This window comes from Erythrolamprus reginae, chromosome 2 (assembly GCF_031021105.1).
Source record: "Erythrolamprus reginae isolate rEryReg1 chromosome 2, rEryReg1.hap1, whole genome shotgun sequence".
Lineage (NCBI taxonomy): Eukaryota > Metazoa > Chordata > Lepidosauria > Squamata > Dipsadidae > Erythrolamprus > Erythrolamprus reginae.
In genome coordinates this window covers 45,979,978-46,000,738 of record NC_091951.1, presented here as the reverse complement: position 1 = coordinate 46,000,738, position 20,761 = coordinate 45,979,978, and the positions used below count along the sequence as shown (strand labels likewise).

The window sequence follows — 20,761 nt, the reverse complement described above, 5'->3', positions numbered from 1 at the left end:
TCAACCGCTGACCAATGGCGTCTCTCGGCGAAAGGGAAGCAGGGACGAGCCTCCCGAGGCGTAGCCAATCAGTAGCGGCGCGTGTATGAGAGGTAAGAATTCTGAAGATTTAGAATTCTAAAGAATTCTAACTTGAGATAGTTCCGCGTTACTTTCTGTCCGCCTCCGCTGTTTTGTGTTCCTTGTTCTTCTTGCCGGGCTCTTCCTGGGCTCCAAGCAGAAGAGTTCCGCACGTTCGGATTTTAATATTGGATGGCCTCAACCTGGCCTGCCTACTTCCTTGGTTACTATACAGGCGCCTCTTTAAGGCTTCCTGCTCTGTAGATAGCGGAACGTGGAGAAATGTGGTAGGCTCTGTAAAATGAATGATCAGGAAAAATATACACCGGACGGGGGATCGAGTGGTTATTTGCAACGTTTTACAGCAGAAATTAATTCTGATTCTCCAAGTTCTTAGCCAGAACTTGTGCACCAGCATGCCGTCCGTCCCCTCTCCTTACTATATCTTCATTTTTACTTGCTGCATGTATATTAATATTATTACTTCTAATGCTTTTTCGTTCAGGTTGTAGACTTTACTTATATCGTGTATTTAAATATATATATTGACAAAACAAACAAATAAATAAAATAAACTTGGAGAAAACCAGATTCTAGGAAGCTGCAGACCTCGGAGAGGGGCGACATACAAATCTATTATTATTATTATTATTATTATTATTATCATTACCATCATCATCATCATCATCATTATTATCATCATTATTATTCCCAATTTTTTGCATAGTTAAGAATGACTTCCTGTCTTGCATTTTTGATTTAAGTCCCATGGAGTCGTTCTCAATTCTCAGTGATTCCCTAGGATCCATCTGGAGTTTTCCTCCAGATGGATGTCCGGCTTTTAGGTCTCCCAGTGCCGGGTTTCACCTTGTTGCTAGTGATCACACCTCCAGCTTTAATCAGTGGAACAACTTTGCCTCCAGAAGTTGTGAGTACTCCAATGCTGGAAGTTTTTAAGAAGATATTGGACAATTTATTTATTTTATTTGTCAAACATGTATAGGAAGTCGTATTTTCTGGAGTTGAGTTTGGAGCGGTTTACATTGAATTTGAATCTATTACATCCTCACGTATTGCTGCGGTTGAAGGTGAAGTAGTCATTAACAGGGACAATTAACAATTGCCTGAAATGGTAAAAGGTTTCCTGCCTGAGCAGGAGGTTGGATTAGAAGCCCTCCAAGATCCCTTCCAACTCTTATTCTGTTCTATTCTTTGCATTATGGGCTTCTCCAGACATAGTGTGTCTCCAAAGTACAATTAGTTTGAACCTGATTATTTATTACCTCAAGAAAAATTCTGCATTGATTCTTCAAAATAGGCTTTCGTAACTTCCCACAGACATGAGTGGGTCCTCTTCTTGTCAAGGAGACTCAAGACCACAACAACCAGGTCAAAGGAGACACTACTTTCAAAATAGCAATAACCACAGTATGTAGACTTATATACTGCTTCATAGTGCTTTTATAGATCTCTCTAAGTCTAAGCGGTTTACAGAATCAGCATATTGCCCCCAACAATATGCGTCCTCATTTTACCCATTTCGGAAGGATGGAAGGCTGAGTCAGCCCTGAACCCTGGTGAGATTTGAACTGCTGAAGTACAGTTAGCAGTTAGCGGAAGTAGCCTGCAGTGCTGCACTCTAACTATTTGCCACCCAGGCTCCAAGTACTGTGTTTACATAGATTTCCTTAATAAACAAAGTCTATAGTTTTTGCATGACAATACTTTTACTCCCCTACAGATTAACTTTCTAATGCTGCTCTACAAACTTAATTTTCGGAGACGTCATTCACAAAATATTCTCCACTTCAAAAGAAAGGATTTATCTATCTATCTATCCAAATCTTAACTCGGGTGCTGTCTTTCATAACCAAATATGATGATTCGGCTTGGGAGCATCTTCCTTAGCTCTTCACGATTCCTCCGTTGTATATCAAAAGGTAGCTTGTTCCCATATTTTCCTGTTTGAGGTGATGCAGATCTATAGAATGGGCTCAACATTTTTCCTCTTTCCTCAAAGGTCTGTGGATCCACATATAAAAGGGAGAGAGGATCAGGGAGGTTTTCACCTCCTATCCTTGAAAAGTCATGGAAACAGAACTACTATTGGCTCCCGTAACAGCTCTGGAGATGGTGGGAGATCATCTTATAGCAGGTGAATGTCTTATTTTTTCTACAACAGGAGACCAAAATCCCCACCTTTCCCCCCATTTTATTGGGGTAATAATAATAATAATTTATTAGATTTGTATGCCGCCCCTCTCCGCAGACTCGGGTAGGAGACTTTTTGTCACACAGGCCAAATATGAAGCTTGCTAATTCAAGGTTAACAATTGTTTTACTATAGGTTGGCTCTAGTCAGTTTTCTGCTAAACTAATCCACCACACTAATTAGAAGCTGGCAAAATATAATGGCCTGTGATGAAAGACTAGAACAGTGGTTTTCAATCTTTCTAATGCTGCAACCCCTTAATACAGTTCCTCATGTTGTGGTGACCCCCAATCATAAGTCTAGCACCAATTCTCCCAACAGACCTTGAAGCTGATTGGCAGGAAGGTCAAAGGGACACCCCCACTGTAAACACCTGATTGGCCGGATTGTAAAAATATGTTCCAAGGCGCCAGAATAGAAGCTTTAGTTCCTAACACCATGGGAAATTTGTCTTTTCCTTTGGTCTTAGGCGACCCCTGTGAAATGGTCGTTCGACCCCCAAAGGGGTCCCGATGCCCAGGTTGAGAACGACTGGCCTAGAACAAAAGGGGCAGCAAATAGGAATCCTGTTTAGGATCAGTAACACTACTATCTATGAAATATGTTAATGGAGTTCCTGGAAGTTTGGCAATGAAATATATGATTTGGAGGGGTCTGTAATATGGTAAATGATTTAGCTTTACTGGATAAATGGTCAAAGCAATGGAAACTGCAGTTTAATGTCTCCATATATAAAATAGTGCACTTGGGGAAAAGGAATCCTCAATCTGAGTATTGTATTGGTAGTTCTGTGTTAGCAAAAACTTCAGAAGAGAGTCTACGGAGAGGGGCGGCATACAAATCCAATTATTATTATTATTATTATTATTATTATTATTATTATATTTAGGGGTAGTGATTTCTTACAGTCTCAAAATGGGTGAGCAGTGTGGTCGGGTGGTAGGAAAAGCAAGTAGGATGCTTGGCTGCATAGCTAGAGGTATAACAAGCAGGAAGAGGGAGATTGTGATCCCGCTATATAGAGCACTGGTGAGACATTTGGAATATTGTTTTCAGTTCTGGAGACTTCACCTACAAAAAGATATTGACAAAATTGAACGGATCCAAAGATGGGCTACAAGAATGGTGGAAGGTCTTAAGCATAAAACGTATCAGGAAAGACTTAATGAACTCAATCTGTATAATCTGGAGGACAGAAGGAAAAGGGGGGACATGATCGAAACATTTAAATATGTTAAAGGGTTAAATAAGATTCAGGAGGGAAGTATTTTTAATAGGAAAGTGAACACAAGGACAAGGGGACACAATCTGAAGTTAGTTGGGGAAAAGATCAAAAGCAACATGAAAAAATATTATTTTACTGAAAGAGTAGTAGATCCTTGGAACAAACTTCCAGCAGATGTGGTTGGTAAATCCACAGTAACTGAATTTAAACATGCCTGGGATAAACATATATCCATCCTAGGATAAAATACAGGAAATAGTATAAGGGCAGACTAGATGGACCATGAGGTCTTTTTCTGCCGTCAGTCTTCTATGTTTCTATGTGGATGGGCAATTCTGGGGAAAAAAACTGTTGTGTTGATGGCATGTGAAATATTCTGACTTGGCATTCTGGTGTTTCTCTTCCTTTAGGAGAAGGACCCTACATAAGTATATATAGTTTGGCGCCCGATGCCAGCCCGTCAGCAAGATGCTCCAAGCAGGTCCTTCAGAACTATACTGTCCATGGTATTAAGGAGCAGCAGAGTTGGAGTCCTAGAGATAACCAGTCCTCAACCCTGGCTGTCTTTGGAGGCAAAGGCTTTGTGGTTGTAGAGGTCAGCTTGCAGAACAGCTCGGTGGAACTCGACGAAGTCTTTCCTTTCTGTGAGCTGCACGACTGGATCTGGGACCTACAGTGGATGGAAGGCCGGACTGAGAGGCCCAGCAGCGTGGCTGTGGCCCTGGGACACAATTCAGTGGCGCTCTATGATTGCATCGGCCAGAGGGTTCTCCAAGAAGTGCATTGCCAAGAGAAGTGTATCCTTTACTCTGCCCATTTGGTGGGGAGCCGCTGGGAGACATCAGTTCTGGTGGCTGGCACCGTCTTTCATCAGCTGGTGGTATGGTGTGTGGCTGACCAGACAGATGACACCAGAAGAATAAAGCCCCGTAGCAGGATTGGTGGACACAGCGGGGTCATCTTCAGCATTTGCTTCTTGGAGAGCAAGGGCATCCTGGCCTCTGCCTCTGATGATAGGAGTGTCCGGCTCTGGAGTATTGGTGACCTTAGAGCGCCTCCTGCTCCGGTCCCGTGTTTGCTGGTGTGCTATGGGCACCAGTCCAGAGTCTGGTCAGTAAGACTGCTGAGGGACCACATCATCAGCATCGGTGAAGATTCGGCGTGTCTTGTGTGGAACTACCAGGGCAAGATTGCCCACAGCTTCAAAGGACACAAGGGCCAAGGACTCCGGGCAGTTGCCATAGATGAGGAGAGAGGCTGGGTGTTTACAGGGGGAGCCGATTCGGGCATTAGACACTGGTGCCTCAAGGAAAGAAACACCACTGGAAACAGACTTATGCAGCTGGATTTCCCTTCCACTGGCAGAAAAGGATCCCCCAGGGCAGTAAAATTGGTGGATGAAAACCATCTGCTGGTGATGACCGATGCCGGGGCTGTCTATTCCTGCGATCTGACTACCAAAGCTTGGACGTGGCTCCTGGAGGACGCTGCTTATCAGTCTTACAGCCTCTTGGAAGGGTCCAAGCTTGACAGTGGAGGCATCCTCTGTGCCATGGGCAACTTGTCGGGGCAGGTGAAAGTTTTCCCGCTCAGCAGTCCCGCGCAAAGCGAGGAGTTAAACCTCTTCGAAGGGAAAGTGCACACTCTGACTTGGGCCGCACATCCAAACCGGGACCCCAATACTTGCAGCCTCTTTGCTTCCGGCCCGGCTGGGGCTTTGCTGCGCCTCGAGGTCTCTTGGCGCCCACTTGGGGGAAGAACAACAGTGGTGCTAAAGCAATGTTTTCTCCTGCCGGTCTGTAAGCAGCGATGGCACACCTGCGTTGCTTTTTCGCCCCGGGGAGAGTTTCTGCTTTGTGGCGACCGCAGAGGCTCCCTTACGATGTTTGCCTGCAAGCCAACTCCGGGAGTGGAAGAAACACAAAAGGGAGAGGAACTTGTCTCTTCTACTTCAGAAACTGCCTGTGCCTTGCCTGGATTTTCCTTCCCTGTTGGAAGTGGGGAGCCCCATGCCGAGAGGCCTGTTTCTCTGCTGTTCGGGCTCCACGGGAAACAGGGGGTGACCTCCGTCACCTGCCACGGCGGCTTTGTTTACAGCACGGGGAGAGACGGCTGCTATCGCCAGCTGCAAGTGAAGGATCGGCAGCTCCAAGTGCTGAGGAAGCAGAAGCCGTGCAAAGACCTCGAATGGCTGGAAGAGCTACGCTTCGGCCCCGACGGGAGCCTGAGGGTGCTTGGCTTCCATGCCACCCACTTTGTCATTTGGAGCGCCAGCAGCGGTGAGAAGCTCCTTTGCGTTCCCTGCGGAGGTGGCCACCGCTCCTGGAGCTACGCCCGCTGCCTTTCCGTGGAAACCTTTGCGTATATCAGATCTGGGGAAGTTTGGTTGTACCGAAGTAAAGACGCCTCCGTCGGGCAGCGAATCCTGAAAGCTGCTCTGCACGGCAGGGGGGTGACATGCGTGTGTCACGTCGGTACCCTGGAAGCCTCCGACCGCGAGAGGATCAGTATTTTTGCTACAGGAAGTGAGGACACGACGGTGAACATTCTCACTTTTAATGCGCAAACTCGCAGAGTGGCCCAGCTCGCTGCTCTTGGTGACCACATCTCCAGTGTAAGAGCTCTGACTGTGGTCCAGAATGGCATTTGTAAGCCCAAGAGGGAAAATATCTCAGCTACGCTTTTTTCTGCAGGGGGACGAGCCCAGATCGAGTGTTATCGATTAGCGCTCAGTCCCAAGCCCGGTTCTAGCAGCCGCGTAGCCTGTCAGCTGGTTCATGTGGCATCACATCGCTTAGATGAGCACTGGGACTACAAGAAGAATAAGCACAAACTCATCAAGATGGATCCAGAAACCAGGTAGAAATACATGGTCTTTCCCTATAGGAATGGCACTTCTATGCTGCTTTACAGACCCCTCTAAGTGATTTACAGAGTCAGCTTACTGCCCCAACAATATAGGTCCTCATTTAACCCACTTCAGAAAATATATACTGTGTTTTTCGGAGTATAAGACGCATCAAAGTATGAGACGTACCTAGATTTTAGAGGTGGAAAACAGGAAAAAAGTATTCTGAACCAAATGATGTAGTAATATATTATTTTATAATTATTATTTATTATTATAAATTATAATTATTATTTATTATTATAAATTATAATTATTATTTATTATTATAAATTATAATTATTATTTATTCTTATAAATTATAATTATTATTTATTCTTATAAATTATTATTATTTATTATTATAAATTATTATTATTTATTATTTAATAAAATACCAGTGTAGCAGAATACTTTTTACAAACATGTTTACTTTTTACAAAGTTCAAACTGGACAGCTTTATGATTAGTGTTGTGAGCCGCCCCATGTCTGCAGAGAGGGGCGGTATACAAATCTAATAAATAATAATAATAATAATAATTATTATTATTATTATTATTATTATTATTATTATTATTATTATTATTAGACTTCAACTCCCAGAATTCCTCCTCCATCATGCTAGAAGAGGTCATTAGAAGGCAAAAATACCCCATTTTTGCAAAAAGCAGGCTGCTTTTTGCCTGTTCTTTAATAAAAATGGGGTGGGCAAAGCATCTGGGTAGCACCCAGCACCCAGAGAGATCCTGGGTGCTGGGGGATAGCAAAATGGCTTTTTTTGTGTGTGAAAAATGGGCCGTTTTTCAGCCATTTTTTCACAAAAATGCTAGTTTGGAGAAATGGTGGTAGTAGTAGCCCGAGGTTCCTCCCACTCTCCTGGACATCACCATTTCCTTATTTTTTTACTGAACCAGGAGGGAAGGTAAGTAGATTTCTCCGCTGGTCTAAACCAGGGGCAGGCAAAGTTGGCTCTTCTATGACATGTGGACTTCAACTCCCAGAATTCCTGAGCTAGCATGATTGGCTCAGGAATTCTGGGAGTTGAAGTCCACAAGTCACAGAAAAGCCAAGTTTGCCTACCCCGGTCTAAACCATTAGAGCAGACTTTTGTTCCAATTGGGGTGTAGTGTTTTTAGCATTTGTAAGTAAAGAGAACTGGGGAATCTATGATAGATAACCAGATAGTAAGCAACGTGCCATTTTCTAGCTTGCATAATGCCTGTTCTGGAATGAAAAACTGGCAGCGAATGAAAACCCTCTGGAAGAACTGATGGATTTGTGTGTTCCAGGTACATGTCTTTGGTGGTACTTGCTAGGACAGAAGAGGCGGAATTGCCTGGTCCCTTGTGCTTCCTAGCTGCTGCTTGTAGTGATGGATCTGTCCGGTAAGGAAAATAATTCTGCTCCTCTTTTTGGGGATTCAGGTGGCTAAAATAGGCTTCGCTTGACAGAGCAAATACACCCAGAGAGATGAGGGGAAGTAAAAGAGTTTACTCCTATGAAGCATTTCCTCCATATTCAAGCAAGGAAGAGGAACAGATATTTAAAGAACTTATACAACCTGTTTCGAGGAGAGAAGGATTTAGGGGTAGTGATTTCTGACAGTCTCAAAATGGGTGAACAGTGCAGTCAGGCGGTAGGGAAAGCAAATAGGATGCTTGGCTGCATAGCTAGAGGTATAACAAGCAGGAAGAGGGAGATTGTGATTCCCTTATATAGAGCGCTGGTGAGACCACATTTGGAATACTGTGTTCAGTTCTGGAGACCTCACCTACAAAAATATATTGACAAAATTGAACGGGTCCAAAGATGGGCTACAAAAATGGTGGAAGGTCTTAAGCATAAAACGTATCAGGAAAGACTTCATGAACTCAATCTGTATAGTCTGGAGGACAGAAGGAAAAGGGGGGACATGATCGAAACATTTAAATATGTTAAAGGGTTAAATAAGGTCCAGGAGGGAAGTGTTTTTAATAGGAAAGTGAACACAAGAACAAGGGGACACAATCTGAAGTTAGTTGGGAGAAAGATCAAAAGAAACATGAGAAAATATTATTTTACTGAAAGAGTAGTAGATCCTTGGAACAAACTTCCAGCAGACATGGTTGGCAAATCCACAGTAACTGAATTTAAACTTGCCTGGGATAAACATATATCCATCCTAAGATAAAATACAGAAAATAATATACGGGAAGACTAGATGGATCATGAGGTCTTTTTCTGCCGTCAGTCTTCTATGTTTCTATGTTTCTTCATCCAAGAAGCTACCCTTGAAGAGGGTTCGGAAACTGCAGGTAGTCTAAAATGCAGCTGTGTGAGTTATCATGGGTGTCCCTAGGTACACCCATATAACACTAACACTCCAAGCACTGCACTGGCTACTGGTTAGTCTCCAGTCACAATTCAAGGTGTAAGTTGTTACCTATAAAAGTCTTACATGGCTTAGTGCCAGACTATTTATGGGACCATATGCCATAAGATCCCACAGAGTTGGCCTTCTCCAGGTCTTGTTGACTAAGCAATGCAGGATGGTGGGACCATAGAGGAGGGCCTTCTCTGTGGCTGCCCCAGCTCTATGAAATCAACTCTCCCTGATGTCCGTATTGCTCCCACCCTACTGGCCTTCCGAAAGACTGTGAAGACTTGGCTTTGACGGCAGGCCTGGAGGCCATGAATGTTAACACAGCAGTATTTTGAGTGTTGGTATGTATGTATGTTGATTGGATAGTTTAATGGGTTTTAAAATGGTTTTTTTTATTGTGTTAGTATTTAGTATTTGACTTCCACCATTGTACTGTATTTTTATATTGTTGTAAGCCGCCCTGAGTCCCATGGGATTGGGTGGCATTTTATTTATTTATTTATTTATTTATTTATTTATTATTTAGATTTGTATGCCGCCCCTCTCCGCAGACTCGGGGCGGCTCACAACAAAGTGAAACAATTTACAACAAATCTAAATTACAGTTTAAAAATATTTTAAAAACCCCATTTTCTAAACAAACATACAGACAGACATACCATTCATAAATTGTATATGCCCGGGGGAGATGTCTCAGTTCCCCCATGCCTGACGACAAAGGTGGGTCTTAAGGAGCTTACGAAAGGCAAGGAGAGTAGGGGCAGTTCTAATCTCCGGGGGGAGTTGGTTCCAGAGGGTCGGGGCCGCCACAGAGAAGGCTCTTCCCCAAGTCAAATAAATGAAAATAAAATAATTCAGCTCTGACTGGATGGTGGGGAATAGGATTCAAGGACTCAGGAATGCAAGGAATATAAATCCTTCCATTCCCCACTACCATGTCAGAACTGAAGAAGCTTCTTGGGTGAGAAGTGAAACGTCTTCAAAGAAAAAACAATAAAGTCCATTTGCCTCCTGAAAAAAAAGCACCTTTGCAACAGCACATCAAGAGAGACCCTGAAGAAAACATGAGCTCTGTATGCATTTGAATGTCTTCTTTCCTTTTATTTTATTTTTTTTATAGACTCTTCCTGCTGCTTGAGGATGCCAAGAAGTTGTGTCTTGTAGCAGAATCCTTTCACCATCAGCACTGCGTCCTGAAGGTCGAGGCATTTACCTACAAAATGGCTGGTGGAAAAAGGTAGGAAGGGCAGAGCAAAGGCATGCGAGTTAATGGTGGGTTGCTACCAGTTTGCTCCAGTTCGAGCAAAGCGGCAGTGGCAGTGATGGGAGGCTCCTCCCACTCACCTGGATGCCATCACGGATGATCTGAGCATGTGCAGAAACAGCATGCATGACCAAAGCAAGCATGCATTTGTGCATGTTCAGAGTTCTGAACCAGTAACAAAGGTACAGTAAGTGAAACCCACTATTGATGTGAGTATCCTCACCAGTATCGGGTTCCTACTGGAATGGAGTGGGGGGCACTGCATCGGTAGCAGAAATGATTGACCAGCGGGTGGGCGCACACACATTGGTTTCTGAGCATGCGCGAGAAGCAAACTCTTGCGAGAGGACACATTTGTGCAAGATTTTGGCGATTTTTTGCTTCCGGGCATGTGCAGTGTTGTGGTTAGCTCTGGCCCAGCTCCTGCCCCAAGGAATGTGGAGGTGGATGTGGGGGAGACATCCACATGCCGCAGGCCTGTTTTGCTTCCAGTAGAATCTGTCTCCTCTGACCAAGGAAGCGTGAGTGACAGGGAAGAGAGGAGTTTGGCAGACAGCCCAGGAGGAGATCAATCATCTGTATCATTCCTGGATTCTGAACAAGAATTAATGACATACCCATGCATGCGTAGAGTGATGCATAGGAGACAACAACTGAAGGATTATTACAAGAGAAAATGAGGCCACCTGTGGTTGGGTGGGGCTGCTGTAATTAGTGCTACAGATAAAAGTGCAGCCTGGTGTGTTAGCCTCATGGCAGTTTATCTGATTCATTGTTTCGTCAAGATCGTGGTTTTTTGCTATTCAGGATTGTGTGTGTGGACTCTCTGGACTTTAGAATTGGACTCAATTTCCCAGTTATTGGGTGAGCAAATTGGATTGCATTTCACCTGTGCCTTGTGTGTACCAGAAAATCCCTTTGACATTTAAAAAGGGAGCTGTTTCTGTTTTTCTGTTTATAAAAACTTGGGTTTTCCTTTTATCATGTGGTGTGTGTCTTCCTGGACTAATTACCCTGTAATTATGGGCGGTTGAGACACGCCAGCAGAACAACCAGGGGATAAAATAATGTGCTGAAGATGACCAGACTAAGGACACTGACCAGATGACTCCTTGGTAGGTAGATTCCCTGCCCATTTTCCTCCTCCAAAACTAAGGTGTGACTTGTACTCCAGGGCATCTTATACTCCGAAAAATACGATATTTCTAAAATTAGTTCTTGCAGCCCTTCAGTCGGATTCTCTGCTCCAAACTTCATGCAAGCATCTCTTGACCAAGGGAGGGGACCAGGCAGGGCTTCCAACTTAGTGCCACTACTGGTGCTGATGCGTGCACATGTATTGGAGTGGGATTTGGCTTCTGAGCATGCGCAGGAAGCAAATCTCGCGAGAAGATGCATGGGCGCATGGGATTTTGGTGATTTTTTTGCTTCCGCGTGTTCTGCCGGGCTCTCTGGTAGGCGCCTCCCGAAAATTCAAGGGTATAAACTGCAGACACCCACACACGTTTGAAAATTCAAAACAATGTCATTTATCACAAAATTCAAAATAAACTAAGCACTCTTTTTGTATTGCAAAGAGCACTCGTCCCAAAACAACCGGGTAGTCTGTACAATTTCCCTTAAGCAGTCATTAAGTACTTAGCTAGCAGTTGTGAAGAAACTTCACACCCTTTCTTCTTCCAACGAAGTGAGACACACACACACACAGGTTGCTCTGCTTTGGTTTCAAAGGCGTGAAAAAATCAACAAACAACGTCCAGAAAACAGCAACACACGATTCCTGAAGAACTGTGATCAGATACTCTTCCACAACGGCCAAACCCACACGCTGCTATTTATAGCAGCAGCCCTAATTACTGGAGCCCCACCCAACCACAGGTGGCTTCATTTTCACTTGTAATAATCCTTCAGTTGTTGTCTCCTATGCATCACTCTACGCATGCGTGGATGTGTCATTAATTCTTGTTCAGAATCCAGGAATGATACAGATGATTGATCTCCTCCTGGGCTATGTGCCAAACTCCCCTCTTCCCTGTCACTCATGCTTCCTTGGTCAGAGGAGACAGATTCTACTGGAAGCAAAACAGGCCTGCGGCATGTGGATGTCTCCCCCACCTCCACCTCCACATTGCTTGGGGCAGGAGCTGGGGCAGAGCTAACCACAACACTGGTTAGGGCTTTTAAAAACCCTATTCGGAGTGAGTAGCGATGAAAAGAAGCCTGCAAAGACTTAGGGAGATGGAAAAAAACATTATCTTGGAGCGTTTAGCAATGAAAAAAAGCCTGCAAGCTGCTAAGAGGTGGAGAGATCGTTAGCACCTTGTTCTGGATGGGAGGGGAAAAGCTTCAGAAAAAGCTACATTTGGAGTATGAGTAGCACCCAAATTTTCAGCCTCTTTTAAGGGGGAAGAAGGTGCATTTTATACTCTGAAAAATACGGTACCTCTTTCTTTTACAGGAGACACTTTATGGGCAGTGCGGCCACTGATGGGAGCATTGCATTTTGGGATGTTACTGCTGCCCTTGGCCACATTTCAGCAATAATAAAGACAGGAGATGTTCAGGTGAAACCTCTAGGTAGGTGATTGGCGGTTCTGAAGACGCAGCCTAAAAAAGCCAGTGAATCTCCTTTCTTATAAAGCTTCTCAGCTGGGGTTTCTGTTCATTAGAAGGTACAGTGGAGCCTTTGGACTGTGTTCAGTTACACATCAACCTCTCCAATCTTGGACCCTTTCAGGCTTTCTCATAGTTCTACCTTGTCAGGGAATTATGAATCTGTTGTCCAAATGGAGTCAGACACTAACCCGAAATATATACAGTGGTACCTCTACTTACGAACTTAATTCATTCCGTGACCAGGTTCTTAAGTTGAAAAGTTTGTAAGAAGCAATTTTTCCCATAGGAATCAATGTAAAAGCAAATAATGCATGCGATTGGGGAAACCACAGGGAGGGTGGAGGCCCTGTTTCCTCCAAGGAGATTCCTAGAGAGGCCCCACGGAGGCTTCTCCCGCCTTTTCTGGCTCTGTTTCTTCCCAGGAGATTCCTAGAGAGGCCCCACAGAGGCTTCTCCCCGCCTTTTCTGGCTCTGTTTCCTCCCAGGAGATACCTAGAGAGGCTCCACCGAGGCTTCTCCCCCCCTTTTCTGCTCCTGTTTCTTTCCAGGAGATTCCTAGAGAGACTCCGCAGAGCCTTCTCCCCGCCTTTTCCGGCCCTGTTTCCTCCCAGGAGATTCCTAGAGAGGCCCCACGGTAGCTACTTCCTGCCTTTTTGGTTACAGTTTTGGAGGCTCGGGTTTGTAAGTGGAAAATGGTTCTTGAGAAGAGGCAAAATAATCTTGAACATCCGGTTCTCATCTAGAAAAGTTCGTAAGTAGAGGCGTTCTTAGGTAGAGGTACCACTGTGCATAAATATATTTTACATTTAAATTTACAGCAAGGAAGTTACAGGCATATTACTACATCATCAGGTAAATCACAAAACAATTACAGAATACACAGAAGAAAAAAGGGCCAGGAAAAGGGACACTCCCATTTTCTTACCCAGCAGCCAATCATAACGTAGATTGCCTCACACAGGAGACTGCACTCTCCAACAATCAACTAAAAACCATGTTCTGGCCCATTATACACTTTACTGTTCTAGCTAAATTAAATTAAATGTTCTTCTCGGGCCTATTCGGATCAAAACAAAGGGAGAATCCATGGGCTCAGATTTCAAAGCAAACACTTTTATATGTAAAGCAGGATTTATACAAGCAAATTCAGGCATTTCAGCCCATCGGCAGCTTTCCCGGTTAAATTGTCTAAGAGATAAAGGTCCAGGCTGCAGCCAAGAGTCAAAGCTAATTATCGCATTCCTCACTGAGATAATGTTTCTTCAGTCACATAGGCGCACTCACGGATCTCCAGGTTTTCCTCAGACAGCAACATCTCTGCTCGATGAATTTAGAAGAATAAGAGCAGGTTGCCAGCGAAGCATTTCTGGAACCTCGAATCTAGGACTTCCACCATTACGAACGTTGGAACTCCACACCCTTTACCTAGAAATCCTCCCTTATATACTGACTGGATGTGGTCAATTGTTTCCTAGAGATATAACTGTCTAGACTTTTTTTCAGACACATCTTCTTAGCCTTTCCCCATAAAGATATTCCTGTTTGCTTCGTGACCTTCTGACCCGGGCATCTAATATCCCATGTCTCCCTCCACCTCTGACTCAGACATTACCATCATTGGGGTTTTAACAGTCTCTGGAGGTTCCCCAGGTTTCAATTCTCCCTCACTCTCACTATCTGACTCAGTTGTCAAGAACACTGAGTTGTCAAGAACCCGGTTCATCCTCCTCAGAATCTATCACTAACTGACCTGGTCGTGGACCACTCACAACATTAAACACCTTAAAACTACCCCACCTTTCTAATTAAAAAGTTTCTTAAAAGATTTTAAAACTTTCCGTAAAAGTTTAAAGACCTATCTGTGCTGCCAGGCTTGGGGCCATTAGACCCTGGCCAACAAGTATAGAATGTCTTGCTGTATGAATGGGAATGAATGATTTTATATGTTGTTAGAGTTTTTAAAGTTTTTTAGCTATATTAATTGGATTTTTTAGATACGTATATTGTATATATCTTCGGGACCGCCTTCTGCCGCACGAATCCCAGCAACTTGTTAGGTCCCACAGAGTTGGCTTTCTCCGGGTCCCGTCGACTAAGCAATGTCGTTTGGCGGGACCCAGGAGAAGATCCTTCTCTGTGGTGGCCCTCACCCTCTGGAACCAGCTCCCCCCAGATATCAGAGTTGCCCCCACCCTCCTTGCCTTTCGCAAGCTCCTTAAAACCCACCTCTGTCGTCAGGCATGGGGGAATTGAAATTTCCCTTCCCCCTAGGCTTATAGAATTTATACATGGTATGCTTGTATATATGAGTGGTTCTTTAAATTAGGGTTTTTTAGATTGTTTTTAATATTAGATTTGTTTGCATTGTCTTTTTATATTGTTGTTAGCCGCCCCGAGTCTTTAGAGAGGGGCAGCATACAAATCTAATAAATACAAATACAAATATTGTTTTGATATGTTGTGAGCCGCCCTGAGTCCTTGGAGAGGGGCAGCACACAAATCCAATAAATAAATAATAAAACAAAAACAAAACTGCCCAAGTAGCCAGCAGTATAAATTGTAGAAAAATAACCAGCACTTCTTTTTTTCCCCCAGCCCTGGAATCTCCAGTCCTGACCGTTCAGGCTCACAGCTGCGGTGTGAACAGTCTCCACATCCAGAAAACAGCGGAGAGATGTTTCATAGTGGTCAGTGGCAGTGACGACGGGTCCATCTCTGTCCATGCTCTTGAGGTGAAGGCTGAAAGCGCTGTGGGCCAGGAGACCTCAGCCAGGGCCGGCGGCATCCAAGTAATCAGAAAAGTATCGAGGCTTTGCACTCATGCAGCTCCCGTGACAGGAGTGAGGCTCCTCCCCCTGAACTTCCTCCTTTCTGTGTCGGCCGACCAACGATTGACACTCTGGCGTCTCTGTGAGGACAGCTTGTCTTTTGTAAGGAGCAAATTCTGCCACGTGGCTGACGTGGCCGCTCTGGAGTGTTGGGAAACCGAAAGGCCCAGCTATCGTGGTTTGATATGCGGTCAGGGGTTGCAAGTCCTTTCCTGGAGTCTGGATGTGCAAGGTAGAGAAATGGGACCTGAAACGGCTTTATTGCATTGAAATTCGGAATACGAAGGAGGACCCAACAGCAAGTATCCTAAGGGATTATGACCATGACATGTGTAGCAAGGTGAAAGGCATCGTTATCCTAATTTCACAAAAGGCTTTGGATCTTGGGACCCACTTCTGCTTTTGCATTAAGTCAACTACAGGGACACCTCACCTACAAAAAGATATTGACAACATTGAAGGGGTCCAAAGACGGGCTGCAAGAATGGTGGAAGGTCTTAAGCATAAAACGCATCAGGAAAGACTTAATGAACTCAATCTGTATAGTCTGGAGGACAGAAGGAAAAGGGGGGACATGATCGAAACATTTAAATATGTTAAAGGGTTAAATAAGGTTCAGGAGGGAAGTGTTTTTAATAGGAAAGTGAACACGAACAAGGGGACACAATCTGAGGTTAGTTGGAGGAAAGATCAAAAGCAACATGAGAAAATATTATTTTACTGAAAGAGTAGTAGATCCTTGGAAGAAACTTCCAGCAGACGTGGTAGATAAATCCACAGTAACTGAATTTAAACATGCCTGGGATAAACATATATCCATCCTAAGATAAAATACAGGAAATAGTATAAGGGCAGACTAGATGGACCATGAGGTCTTTTTCTGCCGTCAGACTTCTATGTTTCTATGTTTCTATCCTAATTTCACAAAAGGCTTTGGATCTCGGGACCCTCTTCATAGGGTTGTTGGAGGAGGAAGGTGTGTTGGATTTGTTCGCTGCCTTGAGTTATTTGTAAAAATAATAAAAGCAGAATATGGATAGATTAGGTACATGGTAGAGACAGACAGACAATAGAGAGAGATGGATGGATGATAGGCATTCCAGGGCAGTAGGACTTCTAGGGGCAGGAGAAATGAGTACTGGGGGGATGGGTTGTATCACCCTCCTCCAACTCCAGTTTAGAACAAGTGGTCCCCAGTACTAAGGACCTTTGCCTTTCCCCATATATGCTAGTGTTGTGTCTGGACAGGTCACCAATCGGAATAACAGCCAAACACACTCAGAGGATCAACTATAAAACTACATTGCTATTAAAACATCCAGAATAAAACAGGTCAATAGTTTTAGTCCATGCTGGCAGTGTTCCCAGCATGCTGGGCTGGAAGTCAAACTCATTAGAGGAAATTCCTTTGAAGAGATTCTGTCAGTCAACTGAATTTACAGTACAGTATATCCAGAGACTTTAGAGATGCTGAGTTCATGAGTTCAAGTGATCTGAAAGCATAAAGTTCTCGCAGAACTCCAAGGCTCATACATGGTCATGATTTCAAACTTTATTCGCCACACCCACTTATCCCCAGACTTTCCCTTATATAGTGACAAGGTGTAGCCTAGTAGTTCCTTAGAACTACTAATGCCAAGTCCCCATTCTTTTCAGATGCTCTTGTCTGGAAATAGATCTCTTAACTATGGTGTCTAACATGGGCTGGTTCTCTAATTCATCTTCCTCCTCTGACTCAGTCCATATCCTAACGGGGTACTACAGTCTCTAGTTGATCCTTATTCTCTGTCCCCATCACTCTCAGACTCAGGTGATAAGAACTCTGTCCTAGGATACCAATACGCATCCATCTCCTGGTCCTCAAAATCTGTGACCAGCTGAGCCAGACGTGGACCAGTCACGACAGCTAGGATTTCTCCATTAAGCTTAATACTCCAAGTAAGGATTCATCATTCATCAGTTTCTTTAGCCCCAATATTTCCTCCGCTATGACGATTGCAGCGTCATGTCTTTCAGAACGGTACTTGATAATCTAGCATTTCATTCCTTGCCCGACTGTGATTATAGATTCTCCAGAGCAACAGTCATATTTCATAACCCCTCCCACCGCATGGTTATACTAAACTCCTTTGGTGCACTTGGAACTCAAATAGGCATCACAATAATAACTTGATTTCTCCATTGAAAAATGATTTTTGCAGAGTACTCCACACCTTACAGATGGTATTTACTAATCTGGGGAGGCTACATTTCTATTAAAAAATGTGGCAGTCCAGCCACACTTTACTCCCAATGCTGAACAAAATCAGGTTATCAAGAGATACCATATTTTTCAGAGTATAAGGTGCAGTTTGGGGGGAGGAAAATAGGAGGGGAAAATCTATCTACCAGATATTCACCTGGCTAGTGTCCTTGGTCTGATCAGCTTCAGCATATTATTTTATCCCCTGGTTAGGGCTGAAAAAACTTTGGAGGGAGTAGCAAACTTCTTCGGAGTAGTAGTGAAAAACTGCAAGGTAAGAGCCAGGAAGATCATTTGCATCTTGTTAGGGCTGGGCAAAAAAGCTTGGGTGGAGAAGCCACATTTGGAATATAAGATGCACCCAAATTTTCAGCCTTATACAGTGTTCCCTTGATTTTCACGGGTTCAAACTTCGCGAAAAGTCTATACCACGGTTTTTCAAAAATATTAATTAAAAAATACTTTGCGGGTTTTTTCCCTATACCACTGTTTTTCCTGCCCGATGATGTCATTATTATTATTATTATTATTATTATTATTATTATTATTTATTAGATTTGTATGTCGCCCCTTTCCGTAGACTCGGGGCGTCATCGCCAAACTTTCATCTGCCTTTAATAAATATTTTTTTTTAATAAACTTTAATAAATAAACATGGTGAGTAATGATCTAAATGGTTGCTAAGGGAATGGGAAATTGCACTTTAGGGGTTTAAAGGGTTAAGGGAAGGCTTGTGATACTGTTCATAGCCAAAAATAGTGTATTTACTTCCGCATCTCTACTTCGCGGAAATTCGACTTTCGCGGGCGGTCTCGGAACGCATCCCCCGCGAAAATCGAGGGAACACTGTACTCTGAAAAATATGGTAGTATTCCTGGAAGTAATTGGTAGTTAGTTCCCTTCAGTGGTCAGTCTATGTCTCAAAGCTCAGCCTTGCCTACAGCAAGTGCCATTGCCTACCCATTTCTTTCAGGAGGCAACTGGAATTTCTTGGGGTTTTCTTTCTTTTGAAGATGTTTCACGTCTCATTGCTTCTTGGATGAGAAGTGAAACTTCTTCAAAAGGAAAAACAAGAAAGTCTAGTTAGTCTGGTCAGTACGCTGGCCTTTAAATACCTTTTCATGTGATGCAAATGAGCGTGGGTGTTGTTTGTTCATATAAAATGACACAAAAAGGTATCTAAAGTTATATCTGTTAAAACGTGATTATTGCTAACATGTTGTAAGCCGCCCTGAGTCTAAGGAGAAGGGGGGCATTTAAAAAAATCAAATGAATGATTGCATAAATGAATGAATGAATAAATAAATGCCAGCATTCTAATAGACAAACACAATTCAAAGCGCACTGACGATGTCTCCTCGAATGGTGACAAAACATTTGCAATCAAATTGCCATACTTGGAGCTCAGAACAACAGCCTAACTACCAACCGGAGCTACTAATAGTCAGATACATTTCAACAGAGGTGAAAAATAATTTGGATCAGCTCAAAATTTAGGACTCCACCAGTCCTCAAACTTTAATTGTTCTGTAGGTTCTATCTAGTACTACTGGGTTGCTAGTTCATAATCTGTGGAGAGCAGCTTCACATAGAAACATAGAAGTCTGACGGCAGAAAAAGACCTCATGGTCCATCTAGTCTGCCCTTATACTATTTTCTGTATTTTATCTTAGGATGGATATATGTTTATCCCAGGCATGTTTAAATTCAATTACTGTGGATTTATCAACTATGTCTGCTGGAAGTTTGTTCCAAGGATCTACTACTATTTCAGTAAAATAATATTTTCACACTTGCCAACTATTTGTTTCTGCTCTATCAGAAACAATTGGACTACAGATAGACCTTCAAAAGATTAGAAACAGAAGACTGACGGCAGAAAAAGACCTTGTGATCCATCTAGTCTGTTCTTATACTATTTTCTGTATTTTATCTTAGGATGGATATATGTTTATCCCAGGCATGTTTAAATTCAGTTACTGTGGATTTATCTACCACGTCTGCTGGAAGTTTGTTCCAAGGATCTACTACTCTTTCAGTAAAATAATGTTTTCTCATGTTGCTTTTGATCTTTCCCCCAATTAACTTCAGACTGTGTCCCCTTTTACTTGTATTCACTTTCCTATTAAAAACACTTCCCTCCTGGACCTTATTTAACCCTTTAACATATTTAAATGTTTCAATCATGTCCCCCCTTTTCCTTCTGTCCTCCAGACTATACAGATTGAGTTCATTAAGTCTTTCCTGATACGTTTTATGCTTAAGACCTTCCACCATTCTTGTAGCCCGTCTTTGGACCCGTTCAATTTTGTCAATATCTTTTTGTAGGTGAGGTCTCCAGAACTGAACACGGTATTCCAAATGTGGTCTCACCAGCGCTCTATATAGTGGGATCACAATCTCCCTCTTCCTGCTTGTTATACCTCTAGCTATGCAGCCAAGCATCCTACTTGCTTTCCCTACCGCCCGACCGCACTGCTCACCCATTTTGAGACTGTCAGAAATCACTACCCCTAAATCCTTCTCTTCTGAAGTTTTTGCTAACACAGAACTGCCAATGCAATACTCAGACTGAGGATTCCTTTTCCCCAAGTGCATTATTATTTTACATTATTTTAGTATTGTGACAATCAAGATTGGCTACCATGCAAATCACTCACTGGTCTGATGAAACAGTGGCAATAATTAATGTCTGTCATTGACCACATTTCCCCAAAGATGCTGAACTTCGCCCCACTACACAAGAACTGCGATAGCCACTACATCAATACTATCTGATGGGCCATGTGATGGGCACATGAGGCTAAAAATAAAAATGGATAGCACACATTTTATTGCATTACTTTGTTCTCCGTATAATGTTATGGTTCATGAGAGCGGATGCAGAGCAGACTGCTGATTATAATCTGAACCTTCTTTCCCTTGGCTTTTCATAAGCCGTAGAGCAGTGCTATCACTGAGCCTTTGTCCACCTTCTGATGTTTAGATAAAATTAGTACCACAGACGAGCTTGTACAGAGAACCTTTGAGGAATTGCTGTCACAGACCTCCACGTGTCCATGTT

The 20,761-nt window shown here is 43.3% G+C and overlaps 1 protein-coding gene across 1 annotated transcript; it reads left to right on the top strand.

Annotated features, from left to right (window-relative positions):
* The first annotated feature begins 1,937 nt into the window (after window positions 1-1,937).
* Window positions 1,938-16,103, top strand: WDR6 (WD repeat domain 6). Its single transcript, XM_070735716.1, has 7 exons — window positions 1,938-2,000; window positions 2,081-2,215; window positions 3,908-6,356; window positions 7,675-7,770; window positions 9,868-9,984; window positions 12,470-12,588; window positions 15,223-16,103. The coding sequence occupies exons 2-7, from the start codon at window positions 2,149-2,151 to the stop codon at window positions 15,723-15,725; spliced, it is 3,351 nt and encodes a 1,116-aa protein (XP_070591817.1). The 5' UTR covers window positions 1,938-2,000; window positions 2,081-2,148; the 3' UTR covers window positions 15,726-16,103.
* Window positions 16,104-20,761: the final 4,658 nt, after the last annotated feature.